The sequence below is a fragment of the Budorcas taxicolor genome, chromosome 1, assembly GCF_023091745.1.
Source record: "Budorcas taxicolor isolate Tak-1 chromosome 1, Takin1.1, whole genome shotgun sequence".
Classification (NCBI taxonomy): domain Eukaryota; kingdom Metazoa; phylum Chordata; class Mammalia; order Artiodactyla; family Bovidae; genus Budorcas; species Budorcas taxicolor.
In genome coordinates, this window is record NC_068910.1 from 220,781,850 (window position 1) to 220,803,462 (window position 21,613).

Here is a 21,613-nt window from a genome sequence, read left to right on the forward strand (position 1 = left end):
TGTTTTAAGCTTTCCCAGCTGCAGCCAGCACTGAGGATGACTTTGCAAACATGGTTCCCTAGATCTGCTGCTTCAGCATCACGTGCGAACCCAGTGCAAAGGCGAATCCTCAGCCCTTCTCCACAGCCTCCACGCACTGTCCCAGAAACTCCAGGGACACGGCCTGCTTGTCTCTATTTGACAAGCTTCGAGATATTTCTGAGGCAAGCCAATGGCTGATAAGCACGTCTCTAGAGACAGGATAAATAAAACAGAGCGCTTGCCACTGAGCATTTCTCCTTGACCTCAAGGAGCCCTGTTGTCTTCAAGTTTGCATTCTAATTACCTAGCGCAGGTCCACACTCTATAACCTTAGTTGGTAATGACAGCATTTTTACTACTTAGCAATGTAGTGACTTTTCATCTCTTCTTGGGCAGCCATTAAATGAAGTGTTAATAAGAAAATAGTGGTCAGTGAATAAGATTCCTTAACGAAAGTCTTAGGGACATTATGGGTTGAAGGGAATTGTCATAATGCTTTGTAGCACGCATACACACACACACATACAGAATTTTTAAACATAAGATTTTAAAGGACAACTATTTCTTATAAAGGATTTTATTTTAACATGGTCTCTGGGTTGTGTTTCTAATGCACTATTATTAATATTATACTTGCTATTTCCCTTCTTTATTAACATAGCTTTATTATAGCTTGATGATAGTATAATTGATATACAATGAAATGCACTTATTTGAAGCATTTAATTAGATGAGTTTTGATGCATGTATACCCCAGTATTGTGGAACAGTTGTGTGGCAGCTGCCAGTTCTATTATAGGGACCTCTTGGTTATAGTTCTCTCCCAGCAACCCCAGACAGCAGAATGAGGTTGCAAAGAAGGCTTCTTGAGAAAAACATGGGACTGAGACCTGTAAGGTAGGAAATGTCAACCCACTCTAGTATTTTGCCTGGAGAATCCCCATGGACAGAGGAGTCTGGTGGACTGCAGTCCATGGGGTCATGAGTAGTCAGACAGGACGAAGCAATTTAGCACGCAACACATCAAGGGGACAAAGTAGGGAAAGTTAATGCACGATAGAAATAAACCACATCTTGCCTGTCTGAAGTCTAGACTTTTGTGTTGGTTGCTATTTACTATCACGTAGGGTTGAAAAACACATACTCAGCTCCTTTATTTCTTAAAATTCCAATTGAGAAACAAGCTTAATGACTAGTGAAATATACAACATTATTACTAAGCTTAGAAATATCTGCTTCTGTCACTGAAGGTAGTTCTTGCATTAGGAGCTGTTCAGCTTTGATCACCAATCCACTCTTGAATACATATTTCTCTACTGTGTGTGCTATAGAAAACAGTAGTATGAGAGTGATGCTTTGCTTCTAGAGCCATGGAATCTAATTCCTTGCTTTTAACTTCCTTTTAACATTCTTTCTCCCAAGCAACTTGGTGCAGCCTTATATGTTCATTCATCACTACGCCCAGGTGCTAATACTGGGACTTTATTTGGGGGGCTTAAGTGCTTGTTTTTGTCTTCCTCTGCAGGCTGGCTCCACGAGTTGGGGAAGAGACTGGAATCGCCCTACTATGGGAACAACACCCTGGGCGGGCCGTCGATCCGAAGTGCCTATATCGCAGCTCTGTATTTCACGCTCAGCAGCCTCACCAGTGTTGGGTTTGGGAACGTCTCTGCTAACACGGATGCAGAGAAGATCTTCTCCATCTGCACCATGCTGATCGGCGGTAAGGAACCTTCTTCCTTAGGCCAGACGGAACGAGAGCTGCCACACCGCTGCTGCTCCGTCTCCTCCGTCCTGAGACCCAGCACGTGTAGGTTGGTTTCCACTGGACGAGTCTAGCAGCACTAATGAAGTCACTGACCAGCGTTTTAGTGCACATGTAGACTAGCAGTGAACGTCTGTGATCCCAAGAGTTCTGTGCTCTGACGGATGGAGAAATATCCATTTCCCCGATGGTTGATTTTTAAATGTGTACATATACATATGTTTAATTGAAGTATGTTGCTGCTGCTGCTAAGTCGCTTCAGTCATGTCCAACTCTGTGCGACCCCATAGATGGCAGCCCACCAGGCTCCCCCGTACCTGGGATTCTCCAGGCAAGAACACTGGAGTGGGTTGCCATTTCTTTCTCCAATGCATGAAAGTGAAAGTGAAGTCACTCAGTCATGTCTGACTCATAGCGACCCCATGGACTGCAGCCCACCAGGCTCCTCCACCCATGGGATTTTCCAGGCAAGAGTACTGGAGTGGGGTGCCATTGCCTTCTCTGAATTGAAGTATGGTAGATTTACAATTTTGTATTAGGTTCAGGTATACAGCACAGCACTTCAGTTATACATGCAAATATAAATATATAAATATATATATATTCTTTTTATATTTTTTCTTGTACATTTTATTGTAAAATATTGAGTATAGTTCCCTCAAAAGTGTGTTATATCATGTTTTCTTTTTTAATTTAATTTAATTTTATATTGGAGTATAGTTGACTTGACTTCCCAGTTGGTGCTAATGGTAAAGAACCTGCCTGCCAGTGCAGGAGACATAAGAGGTATGGGTTCAATCCCTGGGTTGGGAAGACACCCTGGCGAAGGGCATAGCTACCCGCCCCAGTATTCTTGCCTGGAGAATCCCATGGACAGAGGAGTCCTGTTCGGTGACAGTCCATAGGGTCGCAAAGAGTCCTACATGCCTGAAGCAACTCAGAACTCGCACACATGGTCGGCTTCCAGGGCTGGTTAGCTTCAGGCCTATAGCCACGTGACTCAGCTATGCAGCTACGTATTCTTTTCCAGATTCTCTTCCCACCTAGGGTATCACAGGGTGTGGAGTAGAGCTCCCTGTGCGATGAGGTAGGTCTTTGCTGATTATCCATTCTATATACAGCAGCATGTGTACATTGATGGGGATTGTCATGTCCTCCGACATGAGGTTGAACCTTCTTATAGAGCACGGTTTCTACCAGCTCCCTTGCATAGATGTGAAATGAATACTGAGACTTCACACAGTGAGTCATCCAACCTACTGTGAAACCAGGGCAGCATAAAGGCAAACCTTCCCTCAAGGAGTTTAGGATCAGTTTGAAAGGGATCAGCTGAAATGTGTGGAAAGAGTTTAAACAATGCCAGGCAGGATACGCTGAGTGCCAGATCAGTTAGGAAGTTCAGAAGCATTGAGAAACGGGGCCAAGGGTCAGAGAATTTCTTGGAAAGGCAGAGGAGCTGAAGCAGCAGGCTGGGACTGCAGTGCTTGGAACAGGCTTTTGGCCAATGTGGAGCAGTAACAGCCTCGGGAGCAGAAAACAGGAATTCTCATTTTCTGAAGAGCTGTAACGCGCCAAATCCCATGGTGACGATTTTATACCCGGTATTGTGGCTTATATAATTGCCACTCTCTTTGAGGGCCCATCTTTCAGCCCAGCAGAATGACAAGCATTTTACAAACAAACACAGTCTATACTTATTTAATATTTGCCCATGTTTTTTCTACTCCTAATGGAAATTTTTTGGAAATGCTCAAGGGTTAACCTACTAATTTGACTTTGGAAGAATATGTTAGATAATGACGCTTATTTCCTATTGATTCACAGACTCTAGTGTAAGCAATCCTGAATTAGATATTGCTAAGGATATTATTGTTCCCTGCTGTTCCCTGTAAGTAGAAGCTAAGCCAGTCACAAAGCCAAAAGATATGGGAAATATTCAGATAATGCCACTTTGTCACTTGGTAAATGTTTATTGACCAAATGACCCAGGTGCAAAACCAGTACTCATTTGTAAATGGCATTAAAGCATTTAGGTAACTTAGCAGAACTTAGGAAGCCATTGGTTTTGAATGGCAAATGACATCTAGGTAACTTGAATTTACTAAAAAAAGCTTTGCAAATTTATGTCTGTGGGAAATAGCTGTATTATTGTGATAATTACCCTAGGCTAAGAGAAATGATGCCTTCATTTTAGTATTTCCTGGTTAACCAATTGCTGGCATAATCTTGAGAACTAATCCTAGGAGCTCACAATACTGAATACGTTGTTCATTTAATTCTTGTAACACTATGAAATAGGGGTTATTAGCACCCTAATTTAGATATAAGGCGACAGAGACTTATTGAATTTAAATGCCAGGATTCACCGAAACCCAGCAAACTTTTTGTGAGATGTCCCTTTTGTTATATACTGCAAATTTATTTTATTAATTGAATTTCTATAATTATGTACAAATAATTTATTTTTTAAAGTATGCATTACCGTGGACTCAATGCTAAGATATCTTATTAGGGATCCCCACACAGGCCTATGAAATTGCTAATGACAGGGACACAATATTTACTACAAAAGCAGCCAGGAGTGGTATTAAATGCTGCAGGTGGGTGTCAAAACCCCAGATAATTATCTGGGGCAGAGGCTCTCAGACGCTCAGTGAGAAGAGAGACAGAAAAGATCCTACATGGCATCTGTAATTAAAGAGTGTACATATCACTGATTTATGGGAAGAATATTTTAAGCTATTGAAGGGAAGCAAAAATAATAAAAAAAATCCATACCTAGACAAGTCTATGTAAATTTTGAGAAGACTCAAAATAAAGGAGGAACCCTAAAAGCTTCAACAACTCTTAGAATTAATAAGTAAATTCTGGAAGGCTGAAGAATATAAAGTCAATATGCAAAAGAATCAATTATATTCTCTATTAGTAATAAACAACAGGACAATGAAATATAGGAAAGAATTATGAAGCATCAAATACAGAGGAACATATATTTAAAATATGCAATATTATTACACAGAAAACTACGAAATATTGAAAAATCTACCAGTAGTTTAAAAGAGTGGAAGGATATGCCTGCACTGGGGCTTTCCCGTAGTTCAGCTGGTAAAGAGTCTGCCTGCAATGCAGGAGACCCCGATTTGATTCCTGGGTCGGGAAGATCCCCTAAAGAAGGGATAGGCTACCCACTCCAATATTCTTGGGCTTCCCTGCTGGCTCAGCTGGTAAAGAATCCGCCTGCAATGCCAGAGACATGGGTTCAATCTCTGGGGTGGGAAGATCCCCTGGAGAAGGGAAAGGCTACCCACTCCAGTGTTCTGGCCTGGAGAATCCCATGGGCTGTATAGTCCGTGGGGTGCCAAAGAGTCGGACATGACTGAGCATTAACACTTTCAGTTTCATGGTCAGCATACTAGTTTTATTTAAACTGACCTTAAGAGTCAATGCAATCTCAATTTTAAAAACCCAGTAAACGTGTGTTTGTCTGTATGTATGAGCCTGTTTGAAAACTGACAAGCTGTTTCTAAAAATCAAGGGAGATACAAATTAAAAAGAATGTAAGCAGTAAAGAAGAGCATTGCATTGTAAAGCTTCATAAAGAAGAACAAAATTGGAAGATTTATGCTGCAAATATCATGCTGTGCAACAAAGTCACAATAGTTAAAGTGTGGTGTTGCCTCAGGGATAGAGAACTGAGCTAATGGAGAAGAAGAGCATGCAAAAACCTGCCCGTAAACATACGGCCACTTGATTTATGACGCTGGTGGCACTGTAACACGAGGGAGAAGTGAGGGTGCTTTTAAAAATTAATCTGTATTGGCGCACAGTGGCACTGAAATGTTGTGCTGGTCTCTGCTGCACAGCAAATTGAGCCAGCTCTCTGTATACACACATCCCCACGTTTCTGAATTTCCCTCCCATTTAGATCACCGAAGAACACTGGGTAGAGTCCCCTGAGTAGGGTTCTCCTTGGTTATCTATTTTATACATGGTACCAATAGTGTGTATATATATCAACCCCATCTCCCAATTCCTCCTGCCTTCTTCCCCTTCCTTAGCACTCACATGTTTGTTGTCCACGTGTGGGTCTCTATTTCTGCTTTGCAAGTAAGTCCATCCATACCATTTTTCTATATTCTACATGTATGCGTTGACATGCAATATTTATTTTTCTCTTTCTGACTCACTTCACTCTGTGTGACAGTCTCTAGGTTTACCCACATCTCTGCAAATGGCACAATTCCATTCCTTTTTATGGCTGAGCAGTATTCCACTGTATTTATGCACCACTTCTTCTTTACCCATTCCTCTGTTGATGGACGTTTAGGTTGCTTCCTTGTCCTGGCTGTTGTAAATATTTCCACAAAAAACATTAGTGTACCTCTATCTTTTGAAGTTATAGTTTCCTCCAGGCATATGCCCAGGAGGGCAGGGATTGCTAAGGCAATGGTAGCTCTATTTTCACTTTTTTTAAAAACTTCCATACTGTTCTTCTGAGTGACTATCAATTTACATTCCCACCAATGATGCAAAAAGCTTCCATTTTCTGCATACCCTTTCCAGCATTCATTGTCTGTAGATTTTTTGATGACGGCCATTCTGACCGGTGCAAGGTGATACCTCATTGTGGTTTTAATATGCATTTCTCTAATAATCAGTGATGCTGAGCATCCTTTCACATGTTTGTTGGCCTTCCATAGGTCTTATTTCTACAGGTTGAAAAACAAACTTGACCATTCTAAACACTAAGTTGAAATTAATTCCAGATGGATTTTCATCCAATGGTAAAAAGGGAAACAATAAAACTTCTACAAGATAACATCAGTTCAGTTTAGCCACTCAACATGTGCGACTCTCTGCGACCCCATGAGCAACAGCGTGCCAGGCCTCCCTGTCCATCACCAGCTCCTGGACTTCACCCAGACTCGTGTGCATCGAGATGGTGATGCCATCCAGCCATCTCATCCTCGGTCGTCCCCTTCTCCTCCTGCCCCCAATCCCTCCCAACTTCAGAGTCTTTTCCAATGAGTCAGCTCTTCACATGAGGTGGCCAAAGTACTGGAGTTTCAGCTCTAACATCAGTCCTTCCAATGAATACCCAGGACTGATCACCTTCAGAATGGACTGGTTGGATCTCCTTGCAGTCCAAGGGACTCTCAAGAGTCTTCTCCAACACCACAGCTCAAAAGCATCAGTTCTTCAGGACTCAGCTTTCTTCACAGTCCAACTCTCACATCCATACATGATCACAGGAAAAACCATAGTCTTGACTAGATGGACCTTTGTTGGCCAAGTAATGTCTCTGCTTTTTAAGATGCTGTCTAGATTGGTCATAACTTTCCTCCTAAGGAGTAAGCGTCTTTTAATTTCATGGCTGTAGTCACCATCTGCAGTGATTTTTGAGCCCCTAAAAATAAGTCTGACACTGTTTCCACTGTTTCCCCATCTATTTCCCATGAAGTGATGGGACCGGATGCCATGATCTTCGTTTTCTGAATGTTGAGCTTTAAGCCAACTTTTTCACTCTCCTCTTTCACTTTCATCAAGAGGCTTTTTAGTTCCTCTTCAACTTTCTGCCATAAGGGTGGTGTCATCTGCACATCTGAGGTTATTCATTTTTCTCCCGGCAATCTTGATTCCAGCTTGTGTTTCTTCCAGCCCAGCATTTCTCATGATGTACTCTGCATAGAAGTTAAATAAGCAGGGTGACAATATACAGCCTTGATGTACTCCTTTTCTTATTTGGAACCAGTCTGTTGTTCCATGTCCAGTTCTAACTGTTGCTTCCTGACCTGCATATAGGTTTCTCAAGAAGCAGGTCAGGTAGTCTGGTATTCCCATCTCTTTCAGAATTTTCCACAGTTTATTGTGATATACACAGTAAAACTTAATAAAGTAGAAATAGATGCTTTTCTGGAACTCTCTCGCTTTTTCAATGATCTGGTGGATGTTGGCAATTTGATCTCTGGTTCTTCTGTCTTTTCTAAAACCAGCTTGAACATCTGGAAGTTCACGGTTCACGTATTGCTGAAGCCTGGCTTGGAGAATTTTGAGCATTACTGTACTAGCGTGTGAGATGAGTGCAATTGTGTGGTAGTTTGAGCATTCTTTGGCATTGCCATTCTTTGGGATTCGAATAAAACTGACCTTTTCCAGTCCTGTGGCCACTGCTGAGTTTTCCAAATTTGCTGGCCTATTGAGTGTAACACCTTTACAGCATCATCTTTCAGGATTTGAAACAGCTCAACTGGAATTCCATCACCTCCACTAGCTTTGTTCATAGTGATACTTTCTAGGCCCACTTGACTTCACATTCCAGGATGTCTGGCTCTAGGTGAGTGATCACACCACCGTGATTATCTTGGTCATGAAGATCTTTTTTGTCCAGTTCTTCTGTGTATTCTTGCCACCTCTTCTTAATATCTTCTGCTTCTGTTAGGTCCAGACCATTTCTGTCCTTTATCGAGCCCATCTTTGCATGAAATGTTCCCTTGGTAGCTCTAATTTTCTTAAAGAGATCTCTAGTCTTTCCCATTCTGTTGTTTCCCTCTATTTCTTTGCACTGATTGCTGAGGAAGGCTTTCTTTTCTCTCCTTGCTATTCTTTGGAACCCTGCATTCAGATGCTTATATCTTTCCTTTTCTCCTTTGCTTTTCGCCTCTCTTCTTTTCACAGCTACTTGTAAGGCCTCCCCAGACAGCCATTTTGCTTTTTTACATTTCTTTTCCATGGGGATGGTCTTGATCCCTGTCTCCTGTACAATGTCATGAACCTCATTCCATAGTTCATCAGGCACTCTATCTATCAGATCTAGGCCCTTAAATCTATTTCTCACTTCCACTCTATAATCATAAGGGATTTGATTTAGGTCATACCTAAATGGTCTAGCGGTTTTCCCTATTTTCTCCAATTTCAGTCTGAATTTGGTAATAAGGAGTTCATGATCTGAGCCACAGTCAGCTCCTGGTCTTGTTTTTGTTGACTGTATAGAGCTTCTCCATCTTTGGCTGCAAAGAATATAATCAATCTGATTTCGGTGTTGACCATCTGGTGATGTCCATGTGTAGAGTCTTCTCTTGCGTTGTTGGAAGAGGGTGTCTGCTATGACCAGTGCGTTCTCTTGGCAAAACTCTATTAACCTTTGCCCTGCTTCATTCCACATTCCAAGGCCAAATTTGCCTGTTACTCCAGGTGTTTCTTGACTTCCTACTTTAGCATTCCAGTCCCGTATAATGAAGAGGACATCTTTTTTGGGTGTTAGTTCTAAAAGGTCTTGTAGGTCTTCATAGAACTGTTCAAATTCAGCTTCTTCAGCATTACTGGTTGGGTCATAGGCTTGGATCACCATGATATTGAATGGTTTGTGTTGGAAAAGAACAGAGATCATTCTGTCGTTTTTGAGATTGCATCCAAGTACTGCATTTTGGACTCTTTTGTTGACTGTGATGGCTACTCCATTTCTTCTAAGGGATTCCTGCCCACAGTAGTAGATATAATGGTCATCTGAGTTAAATTCACCCATTCCAGTCCATTTTAGTTTGCTGATTCCTAGAATGTCGACGTTCACTCCTTCCATCTCCTGTTTGACCACTTCCAATTTGCCTTGATTCATGGACCTGACATTCCAGGTTCCTATGCAATATTGCTCTTTACAGCATCGGATCTTGCTTCTATCACCAGTCACATCCACAGCTGGGTATTGTTTTTGCTTTGGCTCCATCCCTTCATTCTTTCTGAAGTTATTTCTCCACTGATCTCCAGTAGCATATTGGACACCTACTGACCTGGGGAGATCATCTTTCAGTATCCTATCATTTTCCTTTTCCTACTGTTCATGGGGTTCTCAAGGCAAGAATACTGAAGTGGCTTGCCATTCCCGTCTCCAGTGGACCACGTTCTGTCAGACCTCTCCACCATGTCCCGCCCATCTTGGGTGGCCCCACATGGCATGGCTTAGTTTCATTGAATTAGACAAGGCTGTGGTCCTAGTGTGATTAGATTGACTAGTTTTCTGTGAGTATGGTTTCTGTGTGTCTCGCCACACCTACCGTCTTACCTGGGTTTCTCTTACCTTGGACGTGGGGTATCTCTTCATGGCTGCTCCAGCAAAGTGCAGCCACTGCTCCTTACCTTGGACGAGGTCGCCCCTCCTGACCTTGAACTTGGAGTAGCTCCTTTCGGCCCTCCTGTGCCTTCAGCTGCTGCTCCTTGGACCTGGGGTTGGTCCTCTCGACTGCCGCCCCTGATGTCAGACATTGGATTAAAGACCTTGCTGCTCTCCAGATGGGCACCCCTTCTCAATAAAGGGCTTCCCTTGTGCTCTTGCTTTGTCATGTGTCTCCCTGGACAATTCATTTCCAAAAGACAGCATAGGAGAGTATTTTCATGACCTTGGGTTTGGCAAAGATTTCTTAAGCATGACACAAAATGCCTTATCCACGAAAGTAAGTGTGAAAATCGAAATTCAGAGCTTCTGTTTATCCAGTGAAAGTCGCTCAGTCATGTCCCACTCTTTGCAACACTATGGACTATACAGTCCACAAAATTCTCCAGGCCAGAATACTGGAGTGGGTAGCCTTTCCCTTCTCCGGGGGATTTCCCAACCCAGGGATCAAGCCCAGGTCTCCCACATTGCAAGCAGATTCCTTACCAGCTGAACCACACGGGAAGCCTTTTCTAATTATCAAAAGATATTATTCAGAATGTGAAGAGGCAAGCCACAGGATAGAAGTTATTTGCAAAAACAAACGTGTTTCTGACAAAAGACTCATCTATTATATATAAAGAACTCTTACAAATCAATAAGGTCAGACAACTAAAAAATGTGTTAAAGATTTTTAAGCACTTGAAACATAGATTTCCATACCAGAATAAACAATAAACATATTAAAAACGTTGCCCAGCTTCATTCATCTCGGATATACAAATTAAGATCAAAATTAGATGGCATCCACATCCACCAGAACGGTATACTTAAACACACTGACCGCCCTAAGAGTTTGAAAGGATATGGGACAGCTTGACTTCTTCTCTAAAGTGTGTCAGTTGGTACGAGTCATCAGCATTTACCAACTCTGAGCATACCTATTTTCTGTGACTCAGCAATTCCATTTGTGCAGGTATATCCAGGAAAAAAATCATATATAGACACATCATCGACATACGTGTAGAAGCGTTACTGAGAAAATTGCAACGTGGAGGTGCCCATTCATAGGAGAATAAGTATGTAAACTGTGAAGTGATTGTTCGGTAGAGAACCAGGCAGTAATGAGAATGAATGGACTGCTGTGTCATGTGGCCACAAGGATAAATCTTATGAACGCAATGCTGAGCAGAGCAAACAGACACAAATAAGTAGTTATTGTAGGATTTTGCTTGAGGGAAGTTAAAGAGTAGGCAAAAACTTATTGCTTGCAATACGATTTATAACTGTGGTTACCTTGGTGAGGGTGCTGGTTAGTGACTATGAGATGAACTCCAGGGAGTCTGGAATGCTGATAAGACACCATCTGTTCATCTGAGGGGATCCCATAGGTCTGTTCACTCCGAGAAATCTCTATGAGCTCTACACTTAGTACATGTGTAATTTCCTCAGTGTGGGTCTTTGGTATTAATTTTATCTTGTAAAAGTATAATAGGTGACCTAGAAATGATAATGCAACTATATAGTATGGGGTGAGAAAGGGGATAGCAGTGAGCTGAGAGCAGTGACCGTTCGTGTCAAGTTGCTTTCTAGGTTTCGTCTTAATATGACAAGTCAATCAATGGAGGCGGAATGGCACGGTCTACAACATTCATAATTACAAGACCTAAAGGAAACAATTTGCAGAGACTGCCTTTGGGGATTGGGATCAGGATGCTGGGACAGGCTTGGGACCAAACTGTTCACAAATTTTCTAAGCTACTTTGGTGTGATTATAAAGCTTTTTAAAGAAAGTATCAAAGTGCCAGAGGTTCATTTCAGTTCCATAAATATTTATGACATACTAAAATTATTCTGGGCACTGTGCTAGATGCTAGGGAAACAAAGATGACTAAGATAGGATGCTTTGCTTCGAGGAGTTCACAGTGGAGTAATGGAAATAGGTACTTAGGCAGATGATGTTCTTTATTTTTCCATTTTCGCTTCATAATGCACATTTCGAAAGAACCAGAAAAATCCACATAAAAAGTAAAAGCACATATAATCCCGTCTCCAAAAAGATATTCTTTATAGTCTTTTTATACATTTGCATCCCTATTTTCTGAAAGATTTATATCAATTTCACATATCATTTTTGTCACCAAACAGAATATCTTGAGAACATTTTGCCGTGTCTTTTAAAATTCTTCTGTTTATTAGTGGCTACTTAATAGTACCCTAGTGAGTGAGCCACAAGTATTGGGACCATTAGCTCAGCCTTGTAGGTTAGACAAAGCTTCCAAATGAAGAGGACTCCTCACTGAGAACATGTCTAGTTCAAATATGGCATCGTTGTCATGGAAAATGTGGAGTTAAACTCAACAGCTAAGGCGTCCTTGGGTCCTCTTATCCTATATTTACTACCCTGAAGTGGTTTTATTAGACCCAGAAGTTTGCTGTTTTTAAGGTACCTTTACACTGCCATTTCAGCTCATCATTTAGGAAGTTGATCTCACTTTCTGATTTCTCTGCCAACTGCCACCCACAAGCCGTGTACTTATAGCAAGGACTGGAAAATTCCAGGGCAATAAGTAGGCAAGAGTGAGGAGCAGGGCAGCTGAAGTACCCCAGAGCCTGAACTCTAGGCTGCTTTTATACCAGGAGCGCCTAGACCCACTGTGGACTCACTGCAAAGTAGCTGACTAAAGGAACCAGAATTGACGTTGCATCTCAGGATAGCAAGGTTGCTCCAAATCCAGACAGAGAGCTGGCAGAGAGGAAGGGAGAGAGGAGGGGGAGAGGAGCGGGGGAAGAGGGGGGACAGGAAAGGAAAGATGAAAAAGGAAAGAGAAAGCCGGGCAGCCTGTAAGAACTCACTTTCACTCAAGGCCTGTTTATTTTCTTCTCGGATCCCGATTGTTGAATGTCCTCCAAAGACCTGATATTATGATGATATTTTACAAAATATGTTCTATACAAAACTCCTACACAATGCAAAAGAGCCTCCCACATACTCAGCAGCAGGCCTAGCATGCTACTTTAAGAATTATACACATCAAATTTGCTGGGAATAAAAGGAAAAGCAAAGGATAGTTTCCAGACTGACCTGGATATAGAAGTTCTTCTGTCAAAGTTTGATAGCAGATGGAATGATTTAGCCTGACGGTTACACACAAACTTCACCAGGGTGAAAATGATCACCCATGGCAGAGAAGCAATAGCTTTGGAAACTGAGAGACTATGAGAGCTAGGTTTTATTTTTTAACCACTTGAATTAGAAGTATTTTCCTATGCTAAAATGAGGCTTTGAAATTATGATGATTCAGACATACACTGGGCTTCCCCTGTGCCTCAGCTGGTGAAGAATCTGCCTGCAATGTGGGAGACCTGGGTTCGATCCCTGGGTTGGGAAGATCCCCTGGAGAAGGGAAAGGCTACCTACCGGGGCCCAGCCCCGGCAGGATCCAGAGATATCCAAAGCATGACGGTGTCGGCAACTGAGAGATTGATAGAGAGATAAGAAAAGAATGTTATAGTTAAGAAAATAGAGGAGAGAAAGAGGCTGATATTCCTTGGTTTACGCAGAAAACCAATAAAGCCCCAGCAAGGGACTTGCACTGTTCACGTAGGCCACAGGCGCCCTCTCGAATCGCGGAAGGTGCCCCACCTTGGGCACCTTCTCAAGTGAGTCTTAGAAGCCTGGGCAGAGAAGTGAACTCAGAGGGCCCCTGTGCTCCAGGGAGTCAGCCTGAAAAGAAAGAAAGAATGACACAGGAAGACCAAGCTTCGGTGAGCAAGGCCCGCAACTTTATTTTCCAAAGGAGCTTATATACCTTAAGCTGTACATAGAGAATAATGGGAGATGCAGAGTCATGCAGGGTCAGCAGCCCTGAAAGAAAGCCCAGGCTTGCTTTCTGCATGCCCATCTGTACACACCCGTCTTAGGGGATTTACATCATCTTCTGGCCAGGAGGCCTGCTAACATTTTACAACTCTTTCTTCTGATAAAGGTTAGTTAACCAGAAAGCTTATTTTCTCTAAAAGTGTTTTTTCTAAAGTCAGGTGCCATTCTCCGAAAGCACTCGATAAAGTTGCATTCCCATAGGGCAAAGGTGCAGTGGGCTGTAACAGGGAAAGAATTTATTAACTCAAGGTTTAGTGTTGTTAATATCAAGGTCACTACTTATATTTCTATATATCAACTATGTTAATTAATGCACACAATATGAAAACTTGGCAGCAAACTTTGGCTCAACAATGAGACCCTTCACCAGTACCATTCTAATAATTTTGACTCCGCGAAAGGCTTTATTTAAGCTTCCCGTGCCTCTCGCAGTTGGGAGGCTGTAAACAATCACAAGCGTAGTTGTAAAAGCCCAGATAAACCTGTCAGGCAAGTTAGAGAGTCATCAGAGGGGTTTGAATTGAAACACTCCTATTATGCCCAGATTTATTAACTAGAGCTCTAAGCTGATTTTCTTCAGAGAAAGGTGGTCGGGGATAGCCCCCCGTTGGTGTCAGAGGGGTTGGTGAAAGGCATAATATAGTAAACAGTAGACAGGCAGATTCTAGTTTGGGGTAGGTGTTCGAGCAGGTCCAGGGGGTCCCTCGAGTCCTGACCCACCTTGCTCGTCAGGTCTCTTCCACATGACCTTATCACGGGTGGGATCGGCCCAGGGAGTCCCTTGAGTCCTGAAGCCTTGCTTGTCAGGTTTCCTTCGCGTGACCTTGTCATGGGTGGGATCTCCCGTGCTGGCTCCCGGCAGCTACTCATTTCAGTATTCTGGCCTGAAGAACTATGGACTGTATAATCCTTGGGATCACAAAGAGTCGTACATGACTGAGCGACTGTTACTCATTCACTTCCTGTGCTAACATGAGACTTTGAAATTATGATGACTCAGACATACAGTACTTACTTTCCAACAACACAAGTGAATACTACAATTAATCTAGTAATTCATTTTATCGATAATGTACAATTAGGATGCTGCATGAACTGAACATATTACTTCTCTTACTTTAAGTGCTTTACACCCATTATAATTAAGCAAAGCAAAGTTAAAATCACACACATAATAGGGAAAGTGGTATTAATAAATGAAATAAAACTGTCCTCCACACTCAGTTTAATCACCACAGAAGACTATTACTACACACTTTTACAGACGGTGGGGCTTCCAAACACTGTGCCCATTAATGTATTAACACAGCCTGAAACTGATGTTTAACTCCTTGGACTTGGAGCAGAATCAGTTCTTTCCTTTGCTGAGTGTTTATCATAAATAGAGATCTCCCCATGCAAATAAAATATTTAAGGATCAGAATAAGTGAAGTCGCTCAGTCGTGTCTGACTCTTTCTGACCCCATGGACTATAGCCTACCAGGCTCCTCTGTCCATGGGATTTTCCAGGCAATAGTACTGGAGTGGATTGCCATTTCCTTCTCTAGGGGATCTCCCAGATCCAGGGATGGAACCTGGGTCTTCCACATTGTAGACAGACGCTTCACCATCTGAACCACCAGGGGAATAACCATTCAACATTTAGTTGTTAAGCAATATGTGTTTTTCTTGGGATAGTTTTAATCCTTTGAGAGACATTTCATCTTTGAACTTTTAGAAAGAATATTCACCTACGTATGCTGGCATGTGGCAGGCATTTCTTAAATATTTCTTGAATTTCTTCCATCAAGAAGTTATTTACACAAACAGCCATTCTTAATTATTTGACAGGTTGCTGGAAAACCTTAAATCTTGGTTTCTTCCCACAATTGTATACCACTACTGTTGCCTGGAAAACCCCATGGACAGAGGAGTCTGGTGGGCTGCAGTCCATGGGGTCGCTAGGAGTCGGACATGACTGAGCAACTTCACTTTCACTTTCCACTTTCATGCATTGGAGAAGGAAATGGCAACCCACTCCAGTGTTCCTGCCTGGAGAATCCCAGGGACGGGGGAGCCTGAGGGCCTGCCGTCTGTGGGGTCGCACAGAGTCGGACACGACTGAAGCGACTTAGCAGCATCAGCAGAGCAAGCTGAAAATGCATAGCACTTCTCACTTTGATGGAAAATCCAACGTAAGTTGAGCACCCACTGTTTTTCACATACATCAAGCACTTTTTAAAAACATATATTAACACTTTAAATCCTTATTGATAGGAAAATCCTGTCAATAAGGTACAATATGCCCGTTTTAAATATAAAGACACCATGCAAGGGAATTGTATATCTTGTCTGATTTACAAAATTAGGACGTGGTATAACCAGGATTCAAGCCCAGTGTGGTCTGATTCCAGAGTCTAATTTCCTCTGCAACATTATATTGCCTCCTGTTTATAGACTTTAAGTTTACCTCTATTCTAGTCACTTCTCCAAAATATCGAGACCTTTCCTGTTAATATGGGCTGACTTTAGTAGCACGGTGGCCATATTTTCCATAGAGAAATGGTAATGTTTAACCTGATGAAGAGTTTTAAGTCCAGTGTTAGATTAGCTGGAAGTTAGTATGACAGAGGTTGATTTCTGATAAATGTAGGGACAAGAAAGAATTTGAGTTGGGGCTATCTTGAAATAGTCAGAAGGATGGATATAATAACAGGTTGACACATTTACACTGATTTATTGATTTGATGCTAAGAAATTTTTAACATAATTCCTTAGACATTGGGATTTTGGCACAGAAATGTTTTGACAGGTCTTAACAGACAAAACAGACATTTTTAGTCTTTTTTTTTTAACTAAAACTTGCTGAAGTTAGTGATTTCACCCAACCCCTGAGCTTCTTGCGTGCTTAACTGCTCAGTCATGTCTGACTCTTTGTGACCCCATGGACCATAGCCCGCCAGGCTCCTCTGTTCTCGGGATTATCCAGGCAGGAATACTGGAATAGGAAGCTGCTCCCTTCCCTGAGCATCTTACCTCCTGGCCAATTCCACAGGGATTGATGCTGAAATCTGAACAGACAGTTGATCTGCCCACAAATATGGGCACACCTCATTCCTTCTCCCAGTTTCATAAACCCAGGTGGGTCCGAGGCCTTCTTGGGCTCCCTACTGGTGGTGCCACCAGGCCATTCCTACTGTTAGACCAACAGCTTCTGTTTAGGGCCGAATCCTCACATCTGTTTTGACTTTGAGATTCCTGATCCAGCCCCAGAGCATGCAGCTCCTGGGAAGTGGAGTCCGTCTGCACTCTCTACTTCTATAAGACAAATCCCATCCCCAGGCCCCATCCACTCTGGAATTCTGGTCAACAAAGCCTGATCTCTCATTACACTCTGGTGGTGCTTTAGGGAGGGAAAGTCTCAACGAGGAGGCAGGGATGAAGTGAGTCAGAAAGAGAAAAACAAATGCCATATATTAATGCATATGTGTGGACTCTAGAAACATCAGGTCCTAGTGAACCTATATTTGCAAAGCAGAAATAGAGACACAGAGAACGAATGTATGGACTCCAAGGAGGAGGAGGGGGATGAATTGAGAGGTTGAAATTGACATATATACACTGCTATGCTTTGGCCACCTCATGAGAAGAGTTGACTCATTGGAAAAGACTCTGATGCTGGGAGGGATTGGGGGCAGGAGAAGGGGACGACCAAGGATGAGATGACTGGATGGCATCACGGACTCGATGGACGCGAGTCTGAGTGAACTCCGGAAGATGGTGATGGACAGGGAGGCCTGGTGTGCTGCAATTCATGGGGTCGCAAAGAGTCGGACATGACTGAGCGACTGAACTGAACTGAACTGAACTGATGCATAAAACAGATAACTCCTGAGAAACTGTAGCCCAGGGGACTCTGCTCAGTGCTTGGTGGTGACCTAAATGGGAAGGAAATCCAAAAAAGAGGAGAGATATGTGCATATACAGCCGATTCGCTTTGCTGTACAGTAGCTAAGGCAACCTTGTAAAGCAAGTATACTCCAATTAAAAAAAAATACTATCTGACCAAGAAATCTCATTAAAACAGGAGTCACATATTCATGGACCATCTGGCTCTTCTCAGAACGGCAGCAAGGGCTCGACGCACAGCTCCTGATTTTCTGTGTTGATTCTTTGTTCCTTGAATGGTCTCAAAATTTCTAATATCTATTGCTCTTAAAATTAAAGCGACTAGAGAGCTGGGGTTCAGCTTGTCCAAGAAATCCTCAATTACGTTTCTAACATCTTTTTTGGAATCTTTATTAATATAAATGCGTCACATTTAATATCTTAAAACCAATTTCAAATGATGGCTTTGGGGAAGAGACTAATATTCTCATAAAGGTTAACCCAGTTTTTTATTATAGACTTACTTTTGAAATGTAATTGTTATTGTAATAAAATTATAAGGCCCTAATTTGATAGCTTATTCTATGAAATTATTAAAACAGTTTCATCATACCTACACAACTATGGGCTTCCCAGGTGCTGCTGGTGGTAAAGAACTGGCCTGCTAGTGCAGGGGACATGAGAGACGTGGGTTCAGTCCCTGGGCCGGGAAGTTCCCCTGGAGGAGGGCATGGCAACCCACTCCAGTATTCTTGCCTGGAGAATCCCATGGACAGAGGAGCCTGGTGGGCTACAGTCCATAGGGTCACACAGAGTCAGACACGACTAAAGCAGCTTAGCACACACGCAACTCTACACAACTATACCCAACTGTTAGAATAATACAGATGTTGAATAGAGTACAAAATAGAAGTTTTTGTCATAACCGGAATGGTGGCCAACAGATTAAGTGTGGGTCAAAGGGGGTCTATTTTTCATATTATTGAGTGTTTTTCAAAAGATATTTTTATTCTGATCAAGCCACATGAAATCAAAATGACTAAATCAGGATGCATCCCGTGGCAAAGTGGCTGCAGCAAAATGCCTGTATCAGAATAGCGGTGCCATAGTCTAAGTGAGCATGTGTGCACTCTCGGCGTGTGTTACTCTCAGACTTGTGTATACAGGGTCAGACCCATTTATGGCTGAGTGAAGGCTTGTCAATAGTCTTCTAATACAGGTAGAAACATGATCATTAGCATGGGTTTATTAATTCACCTCGCTAATACTTGCCGAGGAACTACCATAGTCCAGGCTTCTTTCAATAATAACTTCTCCTGGGACTTCCCTGGAGGCCAGTGGTTAAGTCTGTGCTTCCCCTGCAGGGGGCACAGGTTCAGTCCCTGGTAGGGGGAACTCAGATCCCACATGCTGTGTGGTAAGGCCAAAAAGAAAATATATATATTTTTTTTTTAAATTAATTCTATTATTATCAGCGTCTAAGATCACTGACATCCTTTTAAAATAATTTGTTCAATGTGAATCATGATTCATGAAGTTAATTAAGCAAATTACAAGATATTTAAGGAGGAGAAATCCCATATGTGCCAAGGTAAGTGGTATTCCATTCAGGTACTAAGTGTCACCAGTAAACGGGTTAACTATCTCAGTTAACTTACTGTATCAGGGAGTCATGATACCTGCATGCTGCGCTAGAATCCACTTTATAAACAACTCTCTCCTCTTCACCATGTATGAGCAGACAAAGCTTAAGTGCCCTTTGCTCACAGATTAAAATGTTTTAAACCATAGTTTCTTGTCTCTTTGAAAATTGTCTAGTCAAGGAATATGATATCAAGCATACAAAGACTCAATGTGCTGAAAAGCAAGCTCACTATAAAATATAGCTATCTTACCTGGCTAAATCAGCTTCAACTTACAGCCTTTCTCTTAATAAAATTCCATGGTTTTCACTTAAAGTGGCTGTGACACAGTGACCACGCAGCCGCGCTCCTCTGACCCCGATCTATAGCCTGCACATCTGTAGGTGAGGAGGCCGCCCCCCCAGCCCCCGTGACGTGTGGCGTTGTCTCCTCAGCCTTGATGCACGCCCTGGTGTTCGGAAACGTGACGGCAATCATCCAGAGAATGTACTCCAGGTGGTCCCTCTATCACACCAGAACCAAGGATCTGAAGGACTTCATCCGCGTCCATCACCTGCCCCAGCAGCTCAAGCAGCGGATGTTGGAGTATTTCCAGACAACCTGGTCAGTCAACAACGGAATAGATTCCAACGAGGTAATGTGAATCTCTCCTGTTGACGTTTTCAGGCAGAAAGCACATATCCTGAGGTAAAAACAAGGGCTTTAGTGCAGGTCTAAGAAGGGAAGCACACACTAGCAACTTCTTCATCGCTTTACGTTCAGCCTCTCATGCCCCCACAGGGGTTCTTTTGTCTGGTCTTGCTTATGTTTCCATGATGTCGCTGTGCGTTGGCCAGTGTTTCACAGTAGCTTGCTACTTCGGTCAGTCAGGTAGACATATTTTCATGTGAGATGACCCTCTTTGAAGGAACCAATTCTTATGACAGTTGAATGGTATAATCATGGACTATTAGATTAATCAAGCTAATGTTTACCTTTAAAACCAACAAAGTAAAAAAATGCATTTTCTGCAAACATGTTATGTTTGGACTTCCAGAAACACCCTCGACCACCACTGTCGGTATCCTATAGGTCAAGCAGCCATCCCATCAACCTGTCAACAAAGTCAGTCATCAATATTTTTAAGTGCTTATTTGGTTTTTCCTCTCTTCAGATGATCAGGACAGCCAGGGAGACTCTAGAGGGCCTAAACTCCATATTTTCCATCCCGAGTCAAGTGTCTTTGTGAGAAGCAGGCCACAAGGAACAATGTGTTTCATTCTAGAGTCTTTTAGTGACTTATTGTCTTTCTCCAGACTTATGAATAGCTGACTATTCAGGAGCACACAGCCGGGGTCACTGACACAGAAACCCGGGATTATTCGTACATGTAGCTTCCTCTTCTGTCCTCTGACTGGTCAAACAGTGGGGAAAGGTCCCTGTGGTCTTACAGTCTGTCGGCTACACAGCACTGCTCCCCAGCTCGACCCCTTCTTTCACCTCCTCTGGCAGCTTTTGAAGGACTTTCCGGATGAGCTCCGCTCCGACATCACCATGCACCTGAACAAGGAGATCTTGCAGCTGTCCCTGTTCGAGTGTGCCAGCCGGGGCTGCCTGCGGTCACTGTCTCTGCACATCAAAACCTCCTTCTGCGCCCCCGGGGAGTACTTGCTGCGCCAGGGGGACGCTTTGCAGGCCATCTACTTCGTGTGCTCGGGCTCCATGGAGGTTCTTAAAGACAGCACGGTGCTGGCCATTCTCGGTAGGTCTTGTTGAAAAGCCCCATGAAATTCTACTCTGAAGCATGAATTAAGGAGATTAAAAGAGGGGAGAACTTGTGACTGAGAGGAGGAAAGTGAGGGAAGAGTATGTCGATTCAGGACAGGGGTTTAATCTGCCAAGTTATTATTACTGCTGTTATGCCATATACTGAGTTTGCACTGTGCGGTTGTAGGCAACACCTGTTTTGACTCTTACAAAAAGCCATTTTTAATAAATATTGCCCCTATTTTACTAGTGAATAAATAATAGTTGACTTAATTTCTCCCCAAAACATGGCAAGAGAATGAACACAGTCCTGTTTGATTCCTAAAGCCAGGTTATGAATGGTGACGTGCATTGCCTCTTGGTGAAATAGCTCCTGTTTTAAGAGTGTTTCTGCATTTTTGTGGAGAATCCATTCAGAGAAGAACATTGGAAATTGTTTTATCTGTGCTAGAAATAGCACAAAAATGAATGCATATTGAGAATAAGCTCTCACAGCAATCAATAATGCAATACATTCACGGTGATGACAGGCTAATTTTCCTCCC

General features: G+C 42.6%; 1 protein-coding gene across 1 annotated transcript in view; it reads left to right on the top strand.

Moving 5' to 3' along the window:
- Positions 1 to 21,613, top strand: part of KCNH8 (potassium voltage-gated channel subfamily H member 8) — a 476,768-nt gene that overhangs the window by 356,359 nt on the left and 98,796 nt on the right. Inside the window, exons 8-10 of the mRNA XM_052642660.1 lie at positions 1,547 to 1,744; positions 19,757 to 19,956; positions 20,814 to 21,063. Of these exons, the coding sequence (XP_052498620.1) occupies positions 1,547 to 1,744; positions 19,757 to 19,956; positions 20,814 to 21,063 (648 nt within the window). The remainder of the gene's footprint in view (positions 1 to 1,546; positions 1,745 to 19,756; positions 19,957 to 20,813; positions 21,064 to 21,613) is intronic.